Here is a 21,639-nt window from a genome sequence, read left to right on the forward strand (position 1 = left end):
TGGGCTGAGCGTGTAGTAGGTGTGGTGGGTGGGGTTGGGGGCGGACAATATGGTGACACATGGTACCGCAGCCATGCCCACCTTCTGCATGGTGACGGACCACTCCCACACACTTGGAGACTCTACATTGCAGCACTTGTAAGTACCACACTTTCTTCTCTCACTTCTTTTGTTAATATTGTATACACTCTTTAGTACTGTGCACTGTAAAGCTGTAGCTATTTAACCATATGCAATATTGTACATACTGATAATTGATAAACCTTCTTGTACTCACTATATACATCATTGTCATCATCATCATGGTCAGGCTATAACTGGGCAATTGAAGGACTGGACTCCACCACATTGGTTAAGTATGGGGTAATGGGGAGCTCATTACTATCCAATACACCAGTGCCAGAGTTACAAAAAAGATATATATTTTACTGAATATGCAAGGATTGGACTCCACCACATTCGTTAAGCATGAGGTAAAGGGCAGCTCATTACCATCAAGTACACCAATATCAGAGTTACAAAGAAGATACAGCTACCGCAAATTGACTTAGGACCTCCCCCCCCCACAAGATATTAAAAAACAGAAATCATAGTATATCACAATGTTTGTTCATGAAATGCCTTTCATTAATATGAAATCATGTTTCTCTTGTTTTTCAGGATCAGTTGGATGCATTTTGGCTTGGAATCACTTAGATCTCTAAAGTACTCTAAGGACATTTCTTTGCACCAAACATTTGTCAGTTCAGTCTTGAGGTTGTCCAGATTGGGTGTCTTCTTCTCTGCCATGATTTTCTTCATCTTTGCCCAGCAGTTTTTTATCGGATTTATATCTGGACTGTTGCCAAGCCAGTCGAGGATATCAATTCGATTATCCTGAAGCCATTTTGTCACCTTCCTTGACTTGTGACATGAGCTGAATCGTGCATGAAAGAGTCGCACCCATGAATAGCAAAAAAGTTTAACAAATGATCTTTCAGAACTTGAATGTACCGGCCACCATTCATCTTCAAGTTCTTTGGAAGAAAGTAGAGGCTTCCCCTTCCCATTTCACCTGAGAAACACCCTCATACCATTACTGATTGTGGGTGCTTAACAGTTGGCACCATGTAAGCAGGGTCATATCGACTACTGAAGGCAGGGCGACGAACCTTGACAGAACACACCTGGAACACTTGAAATGTACTTTCATCAGAAAACATAACTTTTCTCCATTCATCCAGTGTCCAGTGTGCACATTTCTTGGCAAACTGAATGCGCTGCTTCTTCATGCGGTCAGTGAGAAGCGGTTTCTTGGCTGCGGTGTGGCATGGCAAACCCAGCTTCTTTTGCAAGCGGTGTTGTATAGTTCGAATTGAGACTTCTTGTAACAGCTGGAGATGCATTCTCTTCAATTCTGCTGCTGTCAGTCGAGGATTCTTGATTACATCCCCCTTCAGAAGCGTTTTTGTACCTCTGGAAATCGTCCTCCTCTTTCCACCGCCATGCTTGTGCTGTGGTACGACATCAGGTGGCAGGCCACGCGCTGCAGCAAGAATCTTCATGACGGTTGACTTTTGCGCATCCAGTACATTCACAAATCATGTTGATAGGGACATTATCCTGCTTCCATGCAATGATACGGACCCTCTCATCCCTTAAGCAGTACTTTCCAGTCATGAGAACTCGACTCTAGGAAAATAACAGGGCAATCAGTGATGCATACGAAAAAAGAGGGAGGTGCAAGTTCGGAGCGACGAGAACATATACTCCCACTCTCGCTTCTGGGCAAGCACTGACGAGCTGAGTGTTTCACCACCTCCTGCCAACACCAGAGGAGTTGTCAGTTACTTCTTATCCCCAAAATTCACATGGTAGAGGTGGAAACACAAAGCAAAGACAGACAACTCTCCCATAGCAATTCTGTGTGAAGGTCGTAAGTCAATTTGCGGTGGGTGTAGTTATTTTACTGAATAGGCCACCAAGTTACTGTGCACCTATGAACATAAATACATACAAATTACCTGTATATGAAGGTAAACATACACAATACTGTACTTGTAACAGGTACACCATATTTCTATGTTATCTTGTAATCAGATCTGTGTATGCCACATATGCAAACAAAGTAAACTTTTAGTAACAAACTGTAAGAATACAGTAGTGTTATCTACAGTTCTTGCATATTTCTTCCTTATTTGTATTGTACTTGTAACAGGTACACCATATTTCTATGTTATCTTGTAATCAGATCTGTGTATGCCACATATGCAAACAAAGTAAACTTTTAGTAACAAACTGTAAGAATACAGTAGTGTTATCTACAGTTCTTGCATATTTCTTCCTTATTTTCTTGTTTTATTTCAGGAATAGTTACTTAACACTGCATGTTAAAATATATACTCTTTATACTGTAAGTGTCTCTCTACTCCACCAGGCTGTGTGTCGGCACGAGGTGGAATGGCTGATGCGTGCATTGCTCTCAGACTTCAGAAGTGCTGGAGGTGATATACGATGGTTAGCTGGCATTCAGCATGCTCCACCTAAGCTCTGTGCCCTCGCTCCAATTAACAATATCCTTGCACATCGACCCTGGCTTCTCCTTCCACACCACATACAGGTGTGTGAAAAGTACTCAGCAGGAATATTTTGGTCAATCAAAGCACTATTTAGAGGTTACACACCAGAAAATAAAGGCCCTTACTTCTAAATGGTCCTTTGATTGAACAGTCTGTCAGGCATACCATCCACAACATCAGGAAGTATTTTGTCAAATTTCATTGTTAAGTAGTGCAGATAACATGAAAATTCTCATGTGGAGCTTGTATATACATTGTGTAGTTCTACATCCTGGTTAGGATCTTTAAAGCAACAACAAAAGAACATGGAGTGTGTTACATTCTTTCCTTGAGTTTAATACATTTGTCATGGTGTTTCTTTATCCATGGCACTGTTGTCTTATAAACTATATCTGTAGAAATAAAATGAATATTCCAAAATGTGTTTTCTGTTCTACTATCTATCTATCTGTTGCCAGGCGCCTTAATCCCGTAAGGGGTGGCCACAAACAAATCGCCTCCATGTCGCCCTGTCCACTGCCATTTCACTGCCCTGCTTCAAGTTCACACCTCCTTCTCTTAAAACTATTAAACTATTCATTATAGTAAGTTTTTATTCAGTATTTTTCTCAGACTAATTTATTTTTTCTAATGTACAGCAACTCACTAAAGGCGAGGAGAGTTGGTCTCTTGGTGAGCTGTGCCAGGCACTGTGCATTATGACACACTTTCATGCACTTTCTTCCTTTCTCCATGGATGTGGCCTATCATCACTTCCACGCAAAGCCAAGAAGGAGGATGGTGAGTGAGTTGGATAATGCTAATTGGAGACATAGATGTAACTTAAGTGAAATTGAATAATCAGCTCTTTTTAAGAGGTCTTTAAAGTACTATTTTGTAAATGACCTGAGTGGATTGGTGCTTTCACTGTGACATGTATGTAGAGAGTGAAGATTATAATGAGAGCATGATGTTTTGATAAGTGGTTGATATGTACTGGTAGGATTTTGTATATGCTTATTCTTTTCACAGTTTCACGCTGAAGCATTTTACATGGTTAATACCAATAACTTTTTTCAGCAGTGTAATATTCCTACCAATCAGATGTTTACATAGGTATAGTGTAAAGGTGTGATGTGCAGTTATTCTGCTTACATACTGTATGTTAATTAGATGTTTAATAGGAAGTAGAAAATTATGTGTTAAGTGGCTGTTGTTGAGATACTGCTTGCCACACCTATGGAGTCAGAAAAGTGTTCTGTGGAGTAGGAAAAGTGTTAAACAGGAATGGAATTTATAGAAAGTAGGGAAATCAAAGTGTTAAACAGGAATGGAATTTATAGAAAGTAGGGAAATCTGCAATCTTCAGTGGCTAATGGTGAGATATTGCTTACTACAGCTGTCGATTATCACAGTCATATATTAAAAAGATAAAGCTGGGGATAAAAGTTGGCATAGTAATTCATCTCCTCTGCTTCTCTCTCTTCTCTGCTGGCCAATACGAGGTGTTATAAAAAAAAATCCCAGACTAGGATAATACCAAAAGGAGGAGGGGGACTTACTATACAACCTAGTCCATATTTTCACCTTTGAAATGCTTCCTTCCCATGGCTGTGTATTGATTCAAGTGTTGCTGCAACTTCTGGAAGCACTTCTTGAACTCTTCCTTCTTGATTGTGTCCAGGACCTGAATGTCTTTCACTGTCTCAAAATGTGAGCCATTCAAGACGATTTTCGTTACTGGGAAAAGAAAAAAGTCACAGGAGGACAGATTAGGGGAGTGCAGGGGATGGGGGAGCTCTGTGATGTCACTGGCAGTGAAAAACTGCTGGAAGCACATGGCTGCCTTTGCAGGCACATTGTAATGATGCAGCAACCAGTTTCCCCATGCCCAAAGTGCTCTGACTGACCAAATGAGATGCAGATGACATATGATGTATTGAATGCTTTGATGACAATCGGCTCAAATGAATTCAGACATTTTTGTCAGTCACTGACGTTGTTAGACATCCTGAATGTGGATTTTTGTTGACACATGTTCAGCCAACCTTGAATTGTCAAAACCACTCAGAGCACTGCATTCTTCTTATGGCTTCATCACCAATACCTTGCTTAAGCATTCTGTTGTTTCATAGGCTGTTTTACCTAGCTTAAAACACAATTTGATGCAAACTCTTTGTTCTTTTAAGTCCATTTTCATTCCACACCAAAATTCCACTTGACACAAAACAAAACCGTTTATAGAGCTGCAAACTTTAACGGAAAATAGTGATGCAACTGAAATATTGGGGAGTAGTAGACGGGTTTTACTGAGCATCCAACTCTGCACATCGATAAAGGTCAAACGGTTTGCGTGGGGAACTGTCGTATACTGTCTGGGAACTTTTTGATAGCACCTCATATTTCTAAGGTAAGAGAGGCTTGACATATTTCTCTGCCCAAAGATAATTTTCTTTAATTTAATGTTATAAACAAAAATGACACACATATCCTAAGTGTGAAGTAGGTATAGTGGAACAGTAGGCAGACTTCTGTCCCAACTACAATGTACATTATAGTGGAACTGGAGGTGAACTTCTGCTCCAGCTCTACCAAACACTTCATCTTCAGAGATTAACTGAATTTTGTCATGATCCCTTAGGAGCTGAAGCAGAAAGAGAACTTGGAAGCACTGGAAAGCAAGAGCCAGGTTGCCCACAGACCCAGCCAGGCCGGCAAGACACCACCAGCAACTCCTCCACCAGTGCCAGCCATACCTGCACTGCCAGGTTAGGATTGTCACTGAAATTCTTCTGGATTCTGATGCTGTACAATGTAGTTGTTATTTTGAGTTTTGATGGAGAACAATGCAGTTAATGTTTAGTAAGTTTATTGTAGGTTACATATAATTTTCATGTACTCGTACTATACAGTACTGTAAATTCAGGCCCTTCATTATCTATCTATCCCCCCCCCCCAACACACATACTGCGGGCCGGCTCAGTGGTAACGTTCTCGCATGCCACCTGATAGACGGGAGTTCGAGCCTCGCTCAGGTTGCGAAAAGTTTCACTGAAAAAGTGGGTGGTTACTGTCCCCCTTGAGGAAGGGGACGGGTGTGTGTGTGTGTGTGAAGGTCACAGCCTTGCCCTTTGATTGGACTATATGAGCTCTCAGCTCCCTTCTGGGAGGGTAAAAGCTGACTATCACGACCATCAAGTGATCCTGACCGTCCCGGTGAATTACACACACACACACACACACACACACACACACACACACACACACACACACACACACATTAGTGGATATACCTATGGAAGATTTTGTCGGTTTGATAGGTGTAAAAACTGAGTCTTTGATGCATTAAAAACCAGATTATTTTTACCCCAGTCAGAGATACGAGCCAAGTCAGACATTAGGTGTGCCATAGCCTCATCCCTTGTTTCTGAAGTAACTGCTGAGATGGACATTGCGGGAACCGAATGGAGTGGTGAAGGGTGGAGTCATCAGCGTATGAGTGGACAGGGTTAGATGTACAGCTTAGGTCATTGATGAATAAAAGGAAGAGAGTTGGTGATAGGACAAAGCCCTAAGGAACACCACTGTTACTAGATCTAGGAGAAGAACAATGGCCATCTACAACAGCATCTGTAGAATGATCAGAAAGGAAGATATTGATGAAGGCACAGATAGAAGGATAGAAACCGTAAGAGAGCAGTTTGGAAATTAAAGATTTATGCCAGACTCGATCGAAAGCCTTTGTGATGTCAAGTGCAATGGCAAAGCTTTCGCCAAAGTCCCGAAAGGAGGATGACCAGGTGTCTGAAAGGTAGGTGAGAAGATCGCCAGTGGAGCGTTCCTGACGGAACCCATACTGACGATCAGAAAGAAGGTTGTGATAGGAAAGATGCTTTAAAATTTTTCTGTTAAAAATTGACTCGAAAACTTTTGAGATACAGGATGTTAAAGCAATTGGACGATAGTTAGAGGGTTGGGAGTGGTCACCCTTCTTTGGGACTGGCTGAATGAGAGCAAAATTCTAGCAAAAGGGAAAGGCACAAGTTGATAGACAAAGGCGAAAGAGTTTGCCTAGGCAGGGCACAGTTCTTGAGAACAACAGGAGGGACTCCATCAGGCCCATGTGCCTTATTAGTATTGAGGCCTGTGATGGCAGAAAATACATCAGCTGAAGAAATTTTCATGTCAGCCAGGAGGAAGTCAGAGGGGGGAAGTGATGGAGGAACAGCACCAGAATCGTCTAAGGTGGAATTGGAGGAGAACGTCTGAGTGAAGAGATCTGCTTTATCAGTAGAAGAAATAGCTGCAGAGCCATCAGAGTAGAAAAGAGGAGGGAAGGATGGTGAGGTAAAGTTGTTAAAAAGGTTTTTGGCAAGGTGCCAAAAGGAGCAGGAAGAATTCAAATTGAAGAGTTGAGAGCATTTAGTACGGATGAAGTTATTTTTAGCAGAGGAAAGAACAGACTTAGCACGATTCCGGGCAGAAACGTATAAATGATGTGATTCAGGGGTGGGTTGGCTCTGGTACCTTTTTTAGGCCCTCTCCTTGTTGCGGACAGCATTAGAACAAGCGTGATTAAACCAAGGCTGTCTTGCATTAGTCAAAGGATATGAGAAAGGAATGCATGCTTCCATGCTCGAGAGAATAACCTCTGTAATGTGCAAGGCACACTCAGATGGCTTCCGGCCATGGAAGCAATAATCATTCCAGGGAAAATCTAAGTAGTACTGCCTGAGGGCCTCCCAATCCGCAGCTCCAAAGTGCCACAGACGATGATTCTTTGGAGGGTCCATAGGCCATACCGGAGCAATAGAACTGGTTAAGGTCATAAGGCTGTGATCGGAGGAGCCCAACGGAGAGAAAAGATTAACAGTGTATGCAGAAGGATTAGTTGTAAGGAAGAGGTCAAGTATGTTGGAGCTCTCTCCAAGGCGGTCAGAGATACGGGTAGGGTGCTGTACAAGCTGCTCTAGGTCATTAAGGACAGAAAAGTTGTAGGCTTGTTCACCAGGTGGATCAGTGAAAGGAGAGGAGAGCCAAAGGTGATGGTGAACGTTAAAATCTCCTAGAATGGAGATTTTAAAATCTCCTAGAATGGAGATTTCAGAGAAAGAAGAAATGGATAGAATGCATTCTGTTGTAGAAGTAAGATAGTCAAAGAATTTTTGATAGTCAGTAGAATTAGGAGATAAGTAAACAGCGCAGATATATTTAATCAGAGAATGACAGGAAAGCCGAAGCCAGAGTGTAGAGAATTCAGAAGAATCAAGTTAAGGAACACGAGAGCAAGATAAATTGATGTGTATATATACACAACAGCCACCTTTGGCTTTGATATGATTATAGAGAAAGTAGGAGGATACAGAAAAGGGTCTGCTGTCAGTTGCCTCAGACAGCTGAGTCTCAGTTAGAAAAAGAAGATGAGGTTTAGAGAAGGAGAGGTGGTGCTCAACATAGCAAAACTTAGAGGACAGACCGCGAATGTTGCAGAAATGAAGAAGAGAGTCAGTGGTTCCAGGCAGCTTGAGTTGTCACCAGGAGAGGAGCGGAAGGTGGGGGGGGGGAGAGGTTATGCGGTGTAAGGCATTGTCCCTGCTTGGCATCTTGTAGAGGAATAGAGAAAGGTGTCCCGTGTATACGTGCCAAAAATCACTAACGAAAATTGAAAATTGTGCAAATTAGGGTCCTTGCAATGTTGCCGCGTTAATTCACGTCGCCGGGACATGAGTGCACATCATGTGTGGACGTTAATTCATGTTTCCGGGACGGTGCGGGTTAATGATCATGTACATATTGCTAATGTTTTCAAAGGTCCCTCCCAATAGTCCGAAAAAAACAATAGTCCGAAAGACCCTCGGTCCCCTGCCATTTGGATTCAGGACTTTTACTGTATACAGTATATAAATTTATTTTCATTTATTTATTTTTTTAAAACAGTAATCTGGTATGTTTTAAGAATGGTGTGCCTTTGCTGTACTGGTTTCTTGTTGCAGTATCATGTAGTTTGCTTTAGTGAAGTTAAGTTCTAGCAGAAGCAGTATTTTAAAGACAAGAGTGGGGTAAGTTAGAAAAAATGGAGTGAATTATTACCCTAGTAGCTATTTTTGGCAAGTTTTATATGGTGTATTATTTCTTTACTGATTATGATATGGCATGTTAACAAAACTTAAGAGTAAGAGCAGTGGAAATGGGACTGTTGAGGAATGTGTGGGGAGTGATGAGAGTGGATAGGATAAGAAATAATGTGATTCATGAAAGGTGCAGAGTAAGGAAGTCTGTGGACACCAGAACTGAAGAAAGTGTGCTTAGATGCTGTGGTCATGTGGAGAGCATGGGTGTGGAGAGAGTCGTGAAAATGGTATATCTGAGAAAGTCTGATGGTGGGAGGAGACATGGTATGCAAGGAAGAAGGTGTATATAGATATGGAATGGGTGTGTGAGAGGAGTTAAGGATGGATGGTGTTTAGGCAAAGGAACCGACAAGAGATTGAGCTGGCTGGATGAATTTTGTGCAGAGGAGCGGATGACCTGCAGAGTAAGGAAGTCTGTGGACGCCAGAACTGAAGAAAGTGTGCTTAGATGGTGTGGTCATGTGGAGAGCATGGGTGTGGAGAGAGTCGTGAAAATGGTATATCTGAGCAAGTCTGAAGGTGGGAGGAGACATGGTAAGCAAGGAAGGTGTATATAGATATGAAACGAGTGTGTGAGAGGTGTTAAGGATGGATACTGTTTAGGCAAAGGAACTGAGAAGAGATTGAGCTGGCTGGATGAATTTTGTGCAGAGGAGCATATGACCTGGGTTTGGCACTCCGTTTTATCTTGACAGTCATCAGATTTGTCAGATAGATGAGTGTGAAGACATGGAAATATTTTTTTGACCTATCAGCTGGAGTCAGGATTCCAGGATTATGAATGGTGAATGAATGAGTGTGTGCTCCATTTAACTGGTTAGTTTCTCATTCTGTCAGGGTTTTTCTGGCTCTTTGAACCCTACCTCATCCCACTGTATGGTGGGAAAGTTCTAGATGATGATATATTCATTTTTATGTTCTTGCTGCTCAGCAGTAGCATTATTATAGTACAGTATTGTTGAATTAGGGAAGAATAATGTATGTTGTACAGTCGTCAGCACAAATTTGCTGCAAGCCTGCTCGTGTGATGTGGTTGTTTTGTCTGGCAACAGCGTATAGGAACTAGTCGCCACACAGGCTTTTATACGCTTTAAAGACGTATTTGTAAGAATTAGTGCTATAAATCGCCCAGAATGCAATGGTCTTCATATCTGATTAGCATAAAAGTGAGCAAAAGACGACAGAAAAATGTTGTAGAGTGATGAAACCTCTGCCCTCTCCCTCATACCCACCCCATGTCCCTCCCCACCCTACTTCTCAACTCCCCCCCCCCCATGCTCCTTCATTTCCACTCCCCTCTCTCCGCACCCTGTCTACCTTAACCACGGCGCAGATCTATGCAATGAACTGCATTCTTCTCCATATCTTGTCTATTCCTGTAACCTTTTAGCTTCTTACATTCGAGAGTATCTTGCCGTGCCTCAGTCTTTTTCATCCACTCTTTACTCCAAACGTGATACAGTAGTTCGAAACATGATGGGTTCTGATCCTGCTTCATGAATCAGTGAACAGTATGAGGAGGATGGGAACATTTTCCTTGAAACGAGAGAGAGAGAGAGAGAGATAGAGACAGAGAGAGAGAGAGAGAGACAGAGATTAAGTAGGAGGAATGGGCACAAATGTTTGTGTAATATCACCTACTGAAATAATAGCCACCAACTGCCAGGCTCACTAAACACACACACACACACACACACACACACACACACACACACACACACACAAACAGTAAGGAATAATACATTACATGAACGAGACCTCAAACGTTTCTGTATCTAGCGGCTGTTGGTAGTGACAAGGGGTGGAGAAAAGAATGACAACTGGAATAAAAAGAGTGGGAATCAGACAGGGAGGGTGAGAATGGGATTAGAACAGGAAGGAATATTGGTAATTAGCCTTGGATACATTTTATTAAAGCTTTTCGAGCAATTGAGAACAGGACATTATTGGTTTAGTAAACAGTCAAGAGAGAATTGTGATGCACCAGTCGGGTTAGAGCCGTGGATAAATGAATGAAGGTAGAGAGAGTGAGGAGAGGAGAAAGTAGAGAGAGTGAGGAGAGGAGAAAGTAGAGAGGCATGAATGTGAGTGGGGAGTAGGAGGGGGAAGGAGGGGTGGGGGGACATCAGGAGGAGAAAGGGGGATAGAGGGGAAGGGAGTTTAGACATGGTTATGAGGAATGTCAGAGTATTACGCTCGTACGTCGTTTCATAACATTCTGTCAGCTTTTGCACTTTTTTTTTTATACTGATTAAATATGGTATACATAATATTGTACTCTAGCCAGCCTCTAGTACCATTTTTAAAAAACACGTCATTAAAGTGTATAAAAGGCTACGTGGCAACTAGTCCCCTTACACTGTTGCCAGACAAAAGGACTCACATCACACGAGTAGACTTGCAGCGAATTTATGCTGACGACTGTACAATGAGTAAAACTGTACTGTTCTTGTGACTTTAGAACAGTCTTGATAAAGAGTTATTATAAAGGAAGGTACAGTAATGCTTCTTTGTCCAATTTTAATACAGCATCTGTAGGGTACTGTAGACAATAAAAATGCATTTGGAAAAAATGATTCCGTTTATGAATAATGTTTATAGTCAACCTTGACTATGAGCAACATCTTTCTTCAGATCAGATGGTAAGAGCACTATGGTCGCTGAGGGAGCTGGTGAACGACGGACATATGCACACCTGACCATCAACCCATATTTCACCTATGAGGACTTTAATGGCAATGATCAGTCACGTATCCCATCTTTCCCAGCTCATGTGAGTAACTCAGGAAGTCATAGTACTCTTGGAAGGATATGAACTAAATGATGTGTTGCAGAATTATGAGACTGTAGAAAGGTATTACTGTACTGCACAACTTAACCGTACAGCCTGGAAATGTCTTACCCTTTTGAATAAAATTATCTGGCAATAACCATAATAAAACAACAAAGGTATACCCAAGCTGATGAGGTTTAACCTATGATCAGAATCATCAAAAGGTCCATATTGTTGCTAAACAAGGGAAGGAATACAGGCATTTACATGTAAAGTGAAAGTGATGTGGTTGATATGTTAACCTAGTATACTGTGCCCTCAGGAGTACAACTGGCAGGACCATGGTTATGCCATGTGCAGCCGGCTGCTGGGGGAGGTGGGGGCCTTCCTAGATGACAGATTCACTGCCGCTCTCTCTGCCACAACCCTGACCTCTCCAGCCCTCCCATCCCCAACTCCTTCCCCTCCACACACCTACCCTTCCTCCTCCACTCTTCCTTTGTCTTCCTCTTCTGCCCACCCTATGTCTTCCTCCTCTCCAGCTCACCTCCCTGTGAGCCAGCAGCAGGACCAGACAAGCACTGTGGATCATCAGGCCAACAAAGTGGTCAACCCTGCCCACCAGGATAAGGCACCTAGCAAAGCTGTATCAATCCCAACTAAGCCACTTTGGAATTATGTTCAGGTTGGTAATGGAAAAGTATAAGTATGCATCTGCAGCTTTTAACAAACTATGATTGCAACAGTACTGCAGACAATTGTCAGTGGCTACTGTCCTTCAAATCTTGTTTCTCTTCTAAGGCTTTCCTGCAACTAGAGCTCTCAGAGGGAACTGATTACTGGTTTATAATCTTTCACTTCAAGTACTTCTTGGAACCAGAGCTCTCAGGGCATATAGTTTATCTTGTGGTTACTACCCACTATAACAGCAGTAGCAGTAACTGTGCAATACATTTCCTAGTTTTGTAATACTTTGATCATAGGAACTACAAGAGCTGTTACTTGTAAACGTTAATAAAGGTGTTAAAGTAAGAACTCTTGCTATTCAGTATTTATATATTCCTGTATTTGCACTGATTTTGTGTCTTTTGGTGTCAACAGTGGTTGCTTGGAATTCACCATGACGACTATGACTATTCCTTGCTCAACAAGCATCTCGACCCACAAATGAAGGCATTTGTCAAGGCAGCCTGTTGTTACCCTGAAACGTTAGCCGATTCCACTGCCCATCCTGGTGCTACCCTACCTGGCCAAGTCAGTTGCTGTTTTAACTTAATACAGTATTTAAGAATATTCAGTTGCTACAGGGGGGGGGGGCTTATGCATGGGTTATGGTGAAGTCAGTATGTAAATTTGAAATGAAAGTATTTAAATAAAAAATAAACCTGAAAGGGTGCTACACACTGAAAATCAATCTACTTGTATGTGTTAACAGGATAAAGATACTAGTTAGAAGACCACATGTAAGCTGAAATTACATGAACTACATGGAAGTTGCCCCCCCCCCCATAATTAAATCAACCCTTTGATACTGAGGGTTGATTCATAATGAATATAAGTGTGTCTTAGTACCCAGAATATAATATCCATTTTATGCAGTATGAAAGTATTAGCAGTACAGGTATTTCATATCACAAGGTCACAGGGTCAGTCTTTAAGTAAAACTGGAAGTGGTCAAAGAAAAAAATATCTTAAGAGTTAGCATGATGTTATTGAACACGCATGCACACACGCACACACATGGGTGTTTAGGTTAGGAAAGTACGAGGCAAGAGGGGCAAGGCCATTGAAGGTAAAGTTTAAGTCTCAAGCAACAGTAAACGAAATTATTAGTAGAATATGGAAATTATCAGACAAGGAAGGGTTAAAAAATGTTTGGATAAGGAGAGATGCAACTGAGGAAGAAAGAGCTAAAATAAAGGAGTTAGTAAAGGTAGCAAAGGTAAAAAACGAACAGAGACTGGAGGAAGAGAAGACAGTGTTTTATTGGAGAGTCATGGATCAGAAATGAAGGTAGTGGTACTGGCGAAGAGAAGGAGAAAAGAGTGTATAAAAAACATCAAAAATAATATGAAGGTGGCATATACTAATGTTGATGGTTTAATATCGGCAATGCTAGAAATCAACGATTTTTTGAGGGTACATGAACCTGACGTTATATGCTTTGTAGAGACCAAGTTAAGAGATGATGTTGATGTTCATATGGGAGATTGTAAGTACAAACTGTGGAGAAGAGACAGAAAAGAAAAAACAGGAGGAGGAGTGATGATAGCAGTGAACAACAACATAAATGTAGATACCATGGACATGGGAGAAGTCAGGGTCAAAGTGATAAATATGAAAGTAGAAACTGGAGAGAATGGCAAGAGAGATATGGCAGTAGTGTATGTTCCCACTAAGAAGCATAGAGTGATGATGAATACCAGGAAATGTTGTCAGACATGGCTACTTATTTACAGAGAAAGATTGAGAAAAGCAACAATATAATTTTAATGGGCGACTTCATTTGTAAAGAGGTGAACTGGGAGGAATGGGACTCAGGAGGCTGCGAAGATTCGTGGGGCACTATATTATTAAATATATCTGTCTATCTATCATCCAATCCTACATTGCCCCATGAGGAGCGTGGGAGCCCGGGGCTAGGCAGTTGGTCCCGACATTTAAGATGAGAGTGACAGCCTCACTCATCCCTGAGTGGCATTACACGAGCAATCAACCCCAACCGCCCCTTGGATATAAACCTTCACCGGCTCAATCCAACTGGAGCGCAATAATTACCCACTAAACCACCAGGCGCCAAAATTTGGTTGTATGGTTACCACCCAGCGTAGTAAATGGTTTCCTGGTGTACAGGAAACCATTTGGCTTGTCACTCAGTGCAGAGTCACCCACAGGCAGAAGGAAGAGAAAAGAATGAAGGAAAGAAAGACAGAAGAGGGAGTGTAAAGTTGCCCATAGGCAGAAGGACAAGGAAAGAATGAACGAAAGGAAGACAGAAGAGGATGGAAGGAAAGGGATGGAGGTGAGGAAAGGGCAGACACCTGAGAGCAGCACTACATCGAGTGAGTGGATGGTGAGCAATAACAATGAACAATGTGATGACGCAATGGGTCAAAGAAGAGACACGGTTCTGAGGTGAGGACACATCAGCAAGATTAGATTTACTCTTTACTAAAGAACCCGATGCAATAGATTCCTTGAAATGTCTGTCTTGTTGGAAAAAGTGATCATGTGGTCATTGAATTCCAGATGATAACAGGGAACGTGGAGCCAAGAGACGAGCTTTATAGGCAGGGAAGATACAACTTTGGGAAAGCAGACTTTACAGGATTGAGAAAATTTTTTGAAAATGCAAATTGGAGAAAATTCAGAGAAACAAGAGGGATACAGAGGAAGTGGGATATTTTTCTAGGCCTCTATAATTTGGGAGTGGAAAAATTTGTGCCAAGAGTAAGAGGGAAAGAAAACAGGAAAAAGGAGTGGTTTAATAGAAGGTGTATGATGGCAAAAAAAAGAGAGAGACACGGCATGGAACAATTGGAGAAAGAGAGGTAACAACAGAACAAAGGAAGAATATAAAAGAACTAGAAATGAATACACAAGAATACGTAGAGAGGAAGAAAGGAATTTTGAAAAAGGTACAATAGACAAATGTAAGGATGAACCCAGACTGTTTTATAGATTTGCCATTGGCATTTTGAAACAAAAGGAAGGAATCACCAAACTGAAAGTAGAAGGAGAGGTCTATAAAGATGCAGCAATGCAAACAGAAATAATGAACAAATGTTTCCTCTCAGTTTTCACTAATGAAAAGGAGTTTGTGGAAGGGGAGGGAGTGACTAGAAATGTAGTGATAAAAGGTATAAAAGTGGAAGTACAAGAAGTATATAAATTACTGGAAACTCAAGATGTAAGGAAAGCCTCAGGACCAGATGGAATCTCTAATTGGGTACTGAAGGAATGCAGAGAACAACTGGCGTATAAGATTCACAGTTTCATTGTGTGTTCTCTGGAAGAGGGGAAAGTGCCTCAAGAATGGAAGAGGGCAAATGTGATACCAATTTATAAGGGAGGAAACAGAGAAGAACCCCTGAATTATAGACCAGTGTCCCTAACCAGCATGGTCGCAAAATTGTGCGAGAGAATTCTGAAAGATAGTTGGGTAAAATATCTGGAAGAGATGAATATTTTGTCTGATAAGTCAGTTTGGATTCAGAAGTGGAAGGTCATGTGCTTCCAACTTGTTGAGTTTTTACTCAAGAGCGATTGACTTGCTTCAGGAGAGAGATGGTTGGGTGGATTGTGTGTATTTAGATTTGGAGAAGGCCTTTGACAAGGTACCCCAAAAGAGACTAATGTGGAAATTAGAGCATATAGGAGGGCTGAAGGGGAACCTTCTGGAATGGATGAAAGACTTTTTGAGAGACAGATAAATGAGGACAGTAATAAAGAATAGGATGTCTGGATTGAGGGAAGTAACATGTGGAGTCCCACAGGGCTTGGTGTTGGCGCAAGTAATGTTCCTGATTTTACATAAATGAAATGGTAGATGCCAACGGCCATACCACGTTGAGTACACCGCTTCCCGTCCGATCAGCGAAGTTAAGCAACGTTGGGTCTGGTTAGTACTTGGATGGGTGACCGCCTGGGAATACCAGATGCTGTTGTCATCCCTACGTGTCAAGTGGGGTTGGTGGAGGATTAGTGCCCCTCCCTGTAAAACAATTAACTCTAAGCCATTGGCCACCCCGTTTGGGATACATGGCGTCTGGCAATGATGATGATGATGAAATGGTAGATGGAGTGAACAGTTATGCAAGTCAGTTTGCTGATGATGCAAAGATCTTGAGGAAGGTAGAGGTTGAGGAGGATTGTAAAATGCTGCTGGAGGATCTGGATAAGATACACGAATGGAGCCAGATGTGGGAAACAAAATTCAGTGCAAAAAAATTTAAAATACTGGAAATGGGTAAAAGTACCAAGAGGCCATCACTGAACTATTTGATGGGTAATGAACCAATCACAAAAACTAGAGAAGAAAAAGATTTGGGAGTGCTGGTCCAGGACAGTTTGTCACCTGAAAAACACATTAACAAGACAGTTAGAGAGACATATAAACTCCTGACTAACATAAGAGTAGCTTTTCATTATATGGATGAGGAGGTGATGAAAAAATTGATAGTGGCCATGATTTGCCCCAGTTTAGAATATGCAGCAGTAGTGTGGTCCCCACACACAAAGAAAGATATAAACAAGATTGAGAGAATACAAAGAACAGCAACCAAAATGGTCCCCAGTCTGGCAGATCTGTCGTACAGAGAGAGGCTGGAAAAGCTGGATTTGCCTTCCTTAGAAGAAAGGAGAAAGAGAGGCGACATGATTGCAGTGTTCAGGAGCATGATGGGAATAGATAAAATTGACAAAGAAGATCTGTTTGTTTGGGATAAGAGAGTAACAAGAGGACACGGAATGAAATTGAAGATGCCTAGCTGCTTGAAAGATATCAAGAAATATGGTTTTCCTTATAGATGTATAGACCTGTGGAATAGCCTGGACAAAGAGATCGTCCAGTCTAAAAACTTAAACGATTTTAAAGCTAAATTTGACTTACTGAGAAACAGAGAAGGGACCCCATGAGCGTAGCTCATTTCCTGTATATCACAATTAGGTAAATACACACACACACACACACACACACACACACACACACACACACACACACACACACACACACACACACATTTAACTCACTCTCTCTCTCTCTCTGTCTCCATCCACTCATTTGATGTAATGGTGCTCTCGGGTGTCTGCCCTTTCCTTTCCTCCACCCTTCTTTCCTTCCTTCCTCTTCTGTCATTCTTTCCTTCATTCTTGCCTTGTCCTTCCGCCTACGGGTGACTTTACACTCCCTCTTCTGTCTTTCTTTCCTTCATTCTTTTCTCTTCCTTCTGCCTGTGGGTGACTCTACACTGAGTGACAAGCCAAATGGTTTCCTGTACACCAGGGAACCATTTAGTACGCTGAGTGGTAATCATATAACCAATTTTGGCGCCTGGTGGTTTAGTGGGTAATTACGGCACTCCAGTTGGACTGAGCCAGTGAAGGTTTATATCCAAGGGATGGTTGGGGTTTATTGCTCACGTAATGCCACTCAGGGATGAGAGAGGCTGGTCACTCTTATCTTAAATGTCAGGACCAACTTGCCCAGCCCTGGGCTCCTACTCACCTCATGGGGCAATGTAGGATTGGATGATGAATGAATGAATGAATGAATGAATAAGTGGGAGAGAGAATTGGACTAAAGATTGGTTCACCTGAAGGTGTATGATAGCAGAAAGAGAAATGGATGCGGCATGGAACAAAAGGAGAAAGGGAGGTAACAAAAGATCAAAGGAAGAATACAAAAGAACTAGAAATGAATATACAATAATCTGTAGAGAGGAAGAAAGAAACATTGAGAGAGGTATAGTTGACAAGTGAGAAGAAACCTAAATTGTTTTATAGGTTTGTCAGTGGCAAATTGAAGCACAAGGAAGGAATCAATAAGCTGAAAGTAAAAGGAAAGGTCTATAAAGATGTGGTATTTCAAGCTGAAATAATGAACAAAAGTTTCCAATTGGTTTTCACCATGGAAAGTGATTTTATGGAGGGGGAGGGAGTGACCAGAAATGTAGTGTTAAAAGATATAAAAGTTGAAGAGCAGGAAGTTTATAAATTACTGGTAAATCATGATGTAAGGAATGGCCCAGGGCCTGATGGGATCTCTAATTGAATACTAAAGGAATGCAGAGAACAACTGGTGCATAAGATTCACTGTTTAATTGTATGTTCTCTGGAAGAAAGAAATAGGCCTTGGGAAGGGAAGAAGGCCAATGTGGTACCAATTTACAAAGGAGGAAATAAGAGTGACTTACAGTAGCCTGAGTGTAAAACTGTTACTATTAAGTTTCATATGGTCAAATCATAAGTAGTGCTTTGTTTGAGCTACCATCAGATACCATCCAACTAAGAATTTGTCAAGTCTGTGTGTAAGGTTTGAGTATTACAATTTTTATTAATCTGTTAGCAAGCAGGTGGTGTTTTTAGCATCTGAAATGCATTGAGTTTTGTTATTTGAGTGTTGGACTGAGAGAGGTATGTCATGGTTCCCTTGTTGTTCACTGTGTATATATATGGTAGGCATTATTAGTGCAGTACTTCATAAGATTTGAGACTGAAAGCTGGAATGTTCTTAGTGTGGGTCTATAATGAATGGGGCTAAGGTGTTAATATTGCCTGTACTGTTCCTTGCTGGTGATGCTATACTGTACTGTTAAGTGAGGGTGAGTGCAAGGCATGGTGAATGGATTGAAAATGTGTGTAAAAAGCAAAATTATGTAAGGAAAAGTAAAATTATGGTCTTGGGAGGAATGCAGTAATGAAGTGCATAGTGAGCCCAAATGGTCAGGAAATGGATAATGTGAGTACAGTAACGCTTCCATTTGCATGGGCTCCATATGTGCCATTCACCATTTGAGCAGATAGATAAATCCATCCATCCCTCATCCAATCCTACGTTGCCCAATGAGGAGCGTAGAAGCCCGGGGCTAGGTAGTTGGTCCTGACATTTAAGATGAGAGTACCCTACTTATATTTGATAACCTTGGTGAAAAAATCAATATGCACAGGAAAATTTCAGTAATCAGCCACCAAAACATGGGCTGCTGGGTGCCCACGTTCAATGCCTCGCATGGTGACGATGTCAACATGGATGACAATGTTTATGCCGATTCTGTACTCTCAGTCTTGAACCAGATGACCCTTTTTTCTCATTTTTATCATAACTATTGAGAGGCAGCATTCTCAGCAATGTACTGTACTTCATTTTTGCCCAAGAATACAAAATTATCATAATTAACCATTCCTAACCATCAGTTTATATCCCATATGAATACAACACTTCTCACATCATTTCTCATTCTTTTAGTCAAGTTTGCCTTTAAATAATTCAGTCAAGACTTTAGTTCAGTATTAATTACTACCCCATTCAGATAAAAGCAAAAGCTTGCTTCCATCATTGGTATCCATTTGAAGCACTTCATAAGTCTGTTTGGGGCTGATCACATGTGGAAGCCAGTTGCCATGGGGGAAATCATTACCGTATTCACCAGTATGTACCCAGTGACCAACTGCACTGGCTGCCGTTATCTACACATACACAGTACAGCGTTTACACCCACCCGTCTGGACAGAATGGTTTATTAACAACTACTTGGGGACATTTAGTGCATTGACATTTGTATTACGCTAAATACAAAAATAATAGAAGCAGTTTAGTCGATTGCTGCAGTGTTTAATGCACTTATTATTAATGCACAATGGCTTCTGCCAGTTTTACATCAACTACTTGTGGCGGTTCAGACAGGCCTTGGTAGGCTTCCATGTCACTCTGTCCCCTGTCATGACAAATGATCACCACTTATTTACCACTTTCTATAATTAACTCTTAACCCCTACACGCTGGGGGTTTTCCGATGTCACAGGCTCTTCTCTATGGGGGATATCCGTGATGGTAAAAAATACCCTTACTTCAAACCCTAATCTGCCAAACTAAATCAGCTAGAGAAAAATTAAAGATACACCAACTCTTTCTCTTTCAAATGAAAGTATCCCCACGTCTCCATGTGGTCCCGTCGATGAGTAAGGGTAAGTTAAAGTTCAAAGGGTAGTGGGAAGATGCTTGTGGCTATACATGTCAACCGGCGTTGCTCCACACCCAAAATCATGATGGTTATACACGTCAACCAGCCAGTAGGGGTTAATGTGCCCAGTAATGTTCTTAGAGGTAGTATGTTTACTACAGTATATTACAGTAAATGTTAGGCATGATGAGGGGGGGGTCTAATTATTTCAAGAAGGCTAGAAGGGGGGACTTTGGGAAAATTTTTTGGATTTCATCATACCAGTTAGCCATAGAACATGGGTTTGAGTGGTGCCACATGCATAATTCAATTTGCATGGTAAACTTCAATTATACAAAAGTCATGAAACCTTCAGATATTTAGGTACTGTGACAAGTAAGGATGGGAGGAAGGCATACAGCAGGGAAAGAAAGTTGCAGGTACACTGAGGGCAGTGATAAAGAAGGAAGTGAGCACCAGAGTTCATTATACACCTGTGTAGTATCATATTGTGATCCTCAGTCGAGTTCTTGTATATGGATGGGAATCTTGGACCCTATTACAGTAGAAAGAAACAAGTCAGAAGTGAGAGGAGTGGAAGTGAGTTATAGCACTAGTGTTATGTTGAAAATGCCTCTTCCTGTAAGGGTTTCTCTATATGAGGAACATATATACATACATAAAAATGACACCATATTTCCTTGTGAAGGATCTTCATATTGAAGTTGCCCATTGTATAGCTGATGTTTTCTGTGGACTGGAAGCTAAAGCAAGTGCTAAAACCAGCAAATTATTTCCAAACAGTTGCTGTAAGAAGTTATTGGGAAAAAAGAAGTTAGAGATGTGTCATACAATTTATAACAATGTGAGAGTTTCAGCTTGAACTCTTGATTCTTTTGTACTCACTCAGAAGAAAGATAACAGAGTGACTACTCGTGGCTGAATGTTTCCTGCCTAAGAGTGATGATTGTGTGGCTAATTAGTATACTGAAAGTTATTATTTGCTCACTGGATCTTTTTTGTAAAATTTGTGTTGAGGAATATGCTTACCAGTACTTACCTGATATACTTATTTATCTGGCAAATTTACAGGTGGAGACAAGTGTGGTGGTCATGGAGGCACGACTGCAGTCAGAGCTACTGTATGCCCTCAGAGCCATCATGCTGCACCAGTGTTGAGACCAAGGCCAGGGCCATCGGAAGCCTCGTGCATGTGATATATACTTTAGTCTGGACACCTCCGCTGAGGGACTGTTGTAGCTTGTCATCAGTTATGTTTAGTATCATTGCCATTATATCATTCAACTCTAATATTAGTTTCATGGCTGCTTTGTGAGAATCTCTCTCTCTCTCTCTCTCTCTCACTCTCTCTCTCTCTCTCTCTCTCCTGTTTTGTTACTTGAGAGTTGTTATGTATTTCATTAAGACCAGTTATATTCATGCTTTTATAATTTATTACTCTATCTTTTCAAGGACTGACCTACATGGTTTCTTTTCTATTTACATATAGTTTCACATGTTCATTAGCAGAATGCCAA

The 21,639-nt window shown here is 41.3% G+C and overlaps 1 protein-coding gene and 1 non-coding gene across 2 annotated transcripts in view; both read left to right on the forward strand.

The window, feature by feature from the left end:
- Positions 1 to 21,382, forward strand: part of LOC145406439 (sestrin-2-like) — a 34,392-nt gene extending 13,010 nt beyond the window's left edge. The window contains exons 2-9 of the mRNA XM_080277595.1: positions 1 to 138; positions 2,417 to 2,599; positions 3,197 to 3,338; positions 5,179 to 5,305; positions 11,303 to 11,441; positions 11,764 to 12,126; positions 12,543 to 12,695; positions 21,194 to 21,382. The exon at positions 1 to 138 is cut by the window's left edge and continues 72 nt beyond it. Of these exons, the coding sequence (XP_080133721.1) occupies positions 1 to 138; positions 2,417 to 2,599; positions 3,197 to 3,338; positions 5,179 to 5,305; positions 11,303 to 11,441; positions 11,764 to 12,126; positions 12,543 to 12,695; positions 21,194 to 21,280 (1,332 nt within the window). The 3' untranslated portion in view covers positions 21,281 to 21,382. The remainder of the gene's footprint in view (positions 139 to 2,416; positions 2,600 to 3,196; positions 3,339 to 5,178; positions 5,306 to 11,302; positions 11,442 to 11,763; positions 12,127 to 12,542; positions 12,696 to 21,193) is intronic.
- LOC145406559 (5S ribosomal RNA) lies at positions 15,993 to 16,111 on the forward strand. The gene has a single exon (XR_013898580.1). It is a non-coding gene; the product is annotated as a 5S ribosomal RNA (ribosomal RNA).
- Positions 21,383 to 21,639: the final 257 nt, after the last annotated feature.

This window comes from Coenobita brevimanus, chromosome 70, assembly GCF_032717465.1.
Source record: "Coenobita brevimanus isolate Jiangsu-jjx chromosome 70, ASM3271746v2, whole genome shotgun sequence".
NCBI lineage: Eukaryota > Metazoa > Arthropoda > Malacostraca > Decapoda > Coenobitidae > Coenobita > Coenobita brevimanus.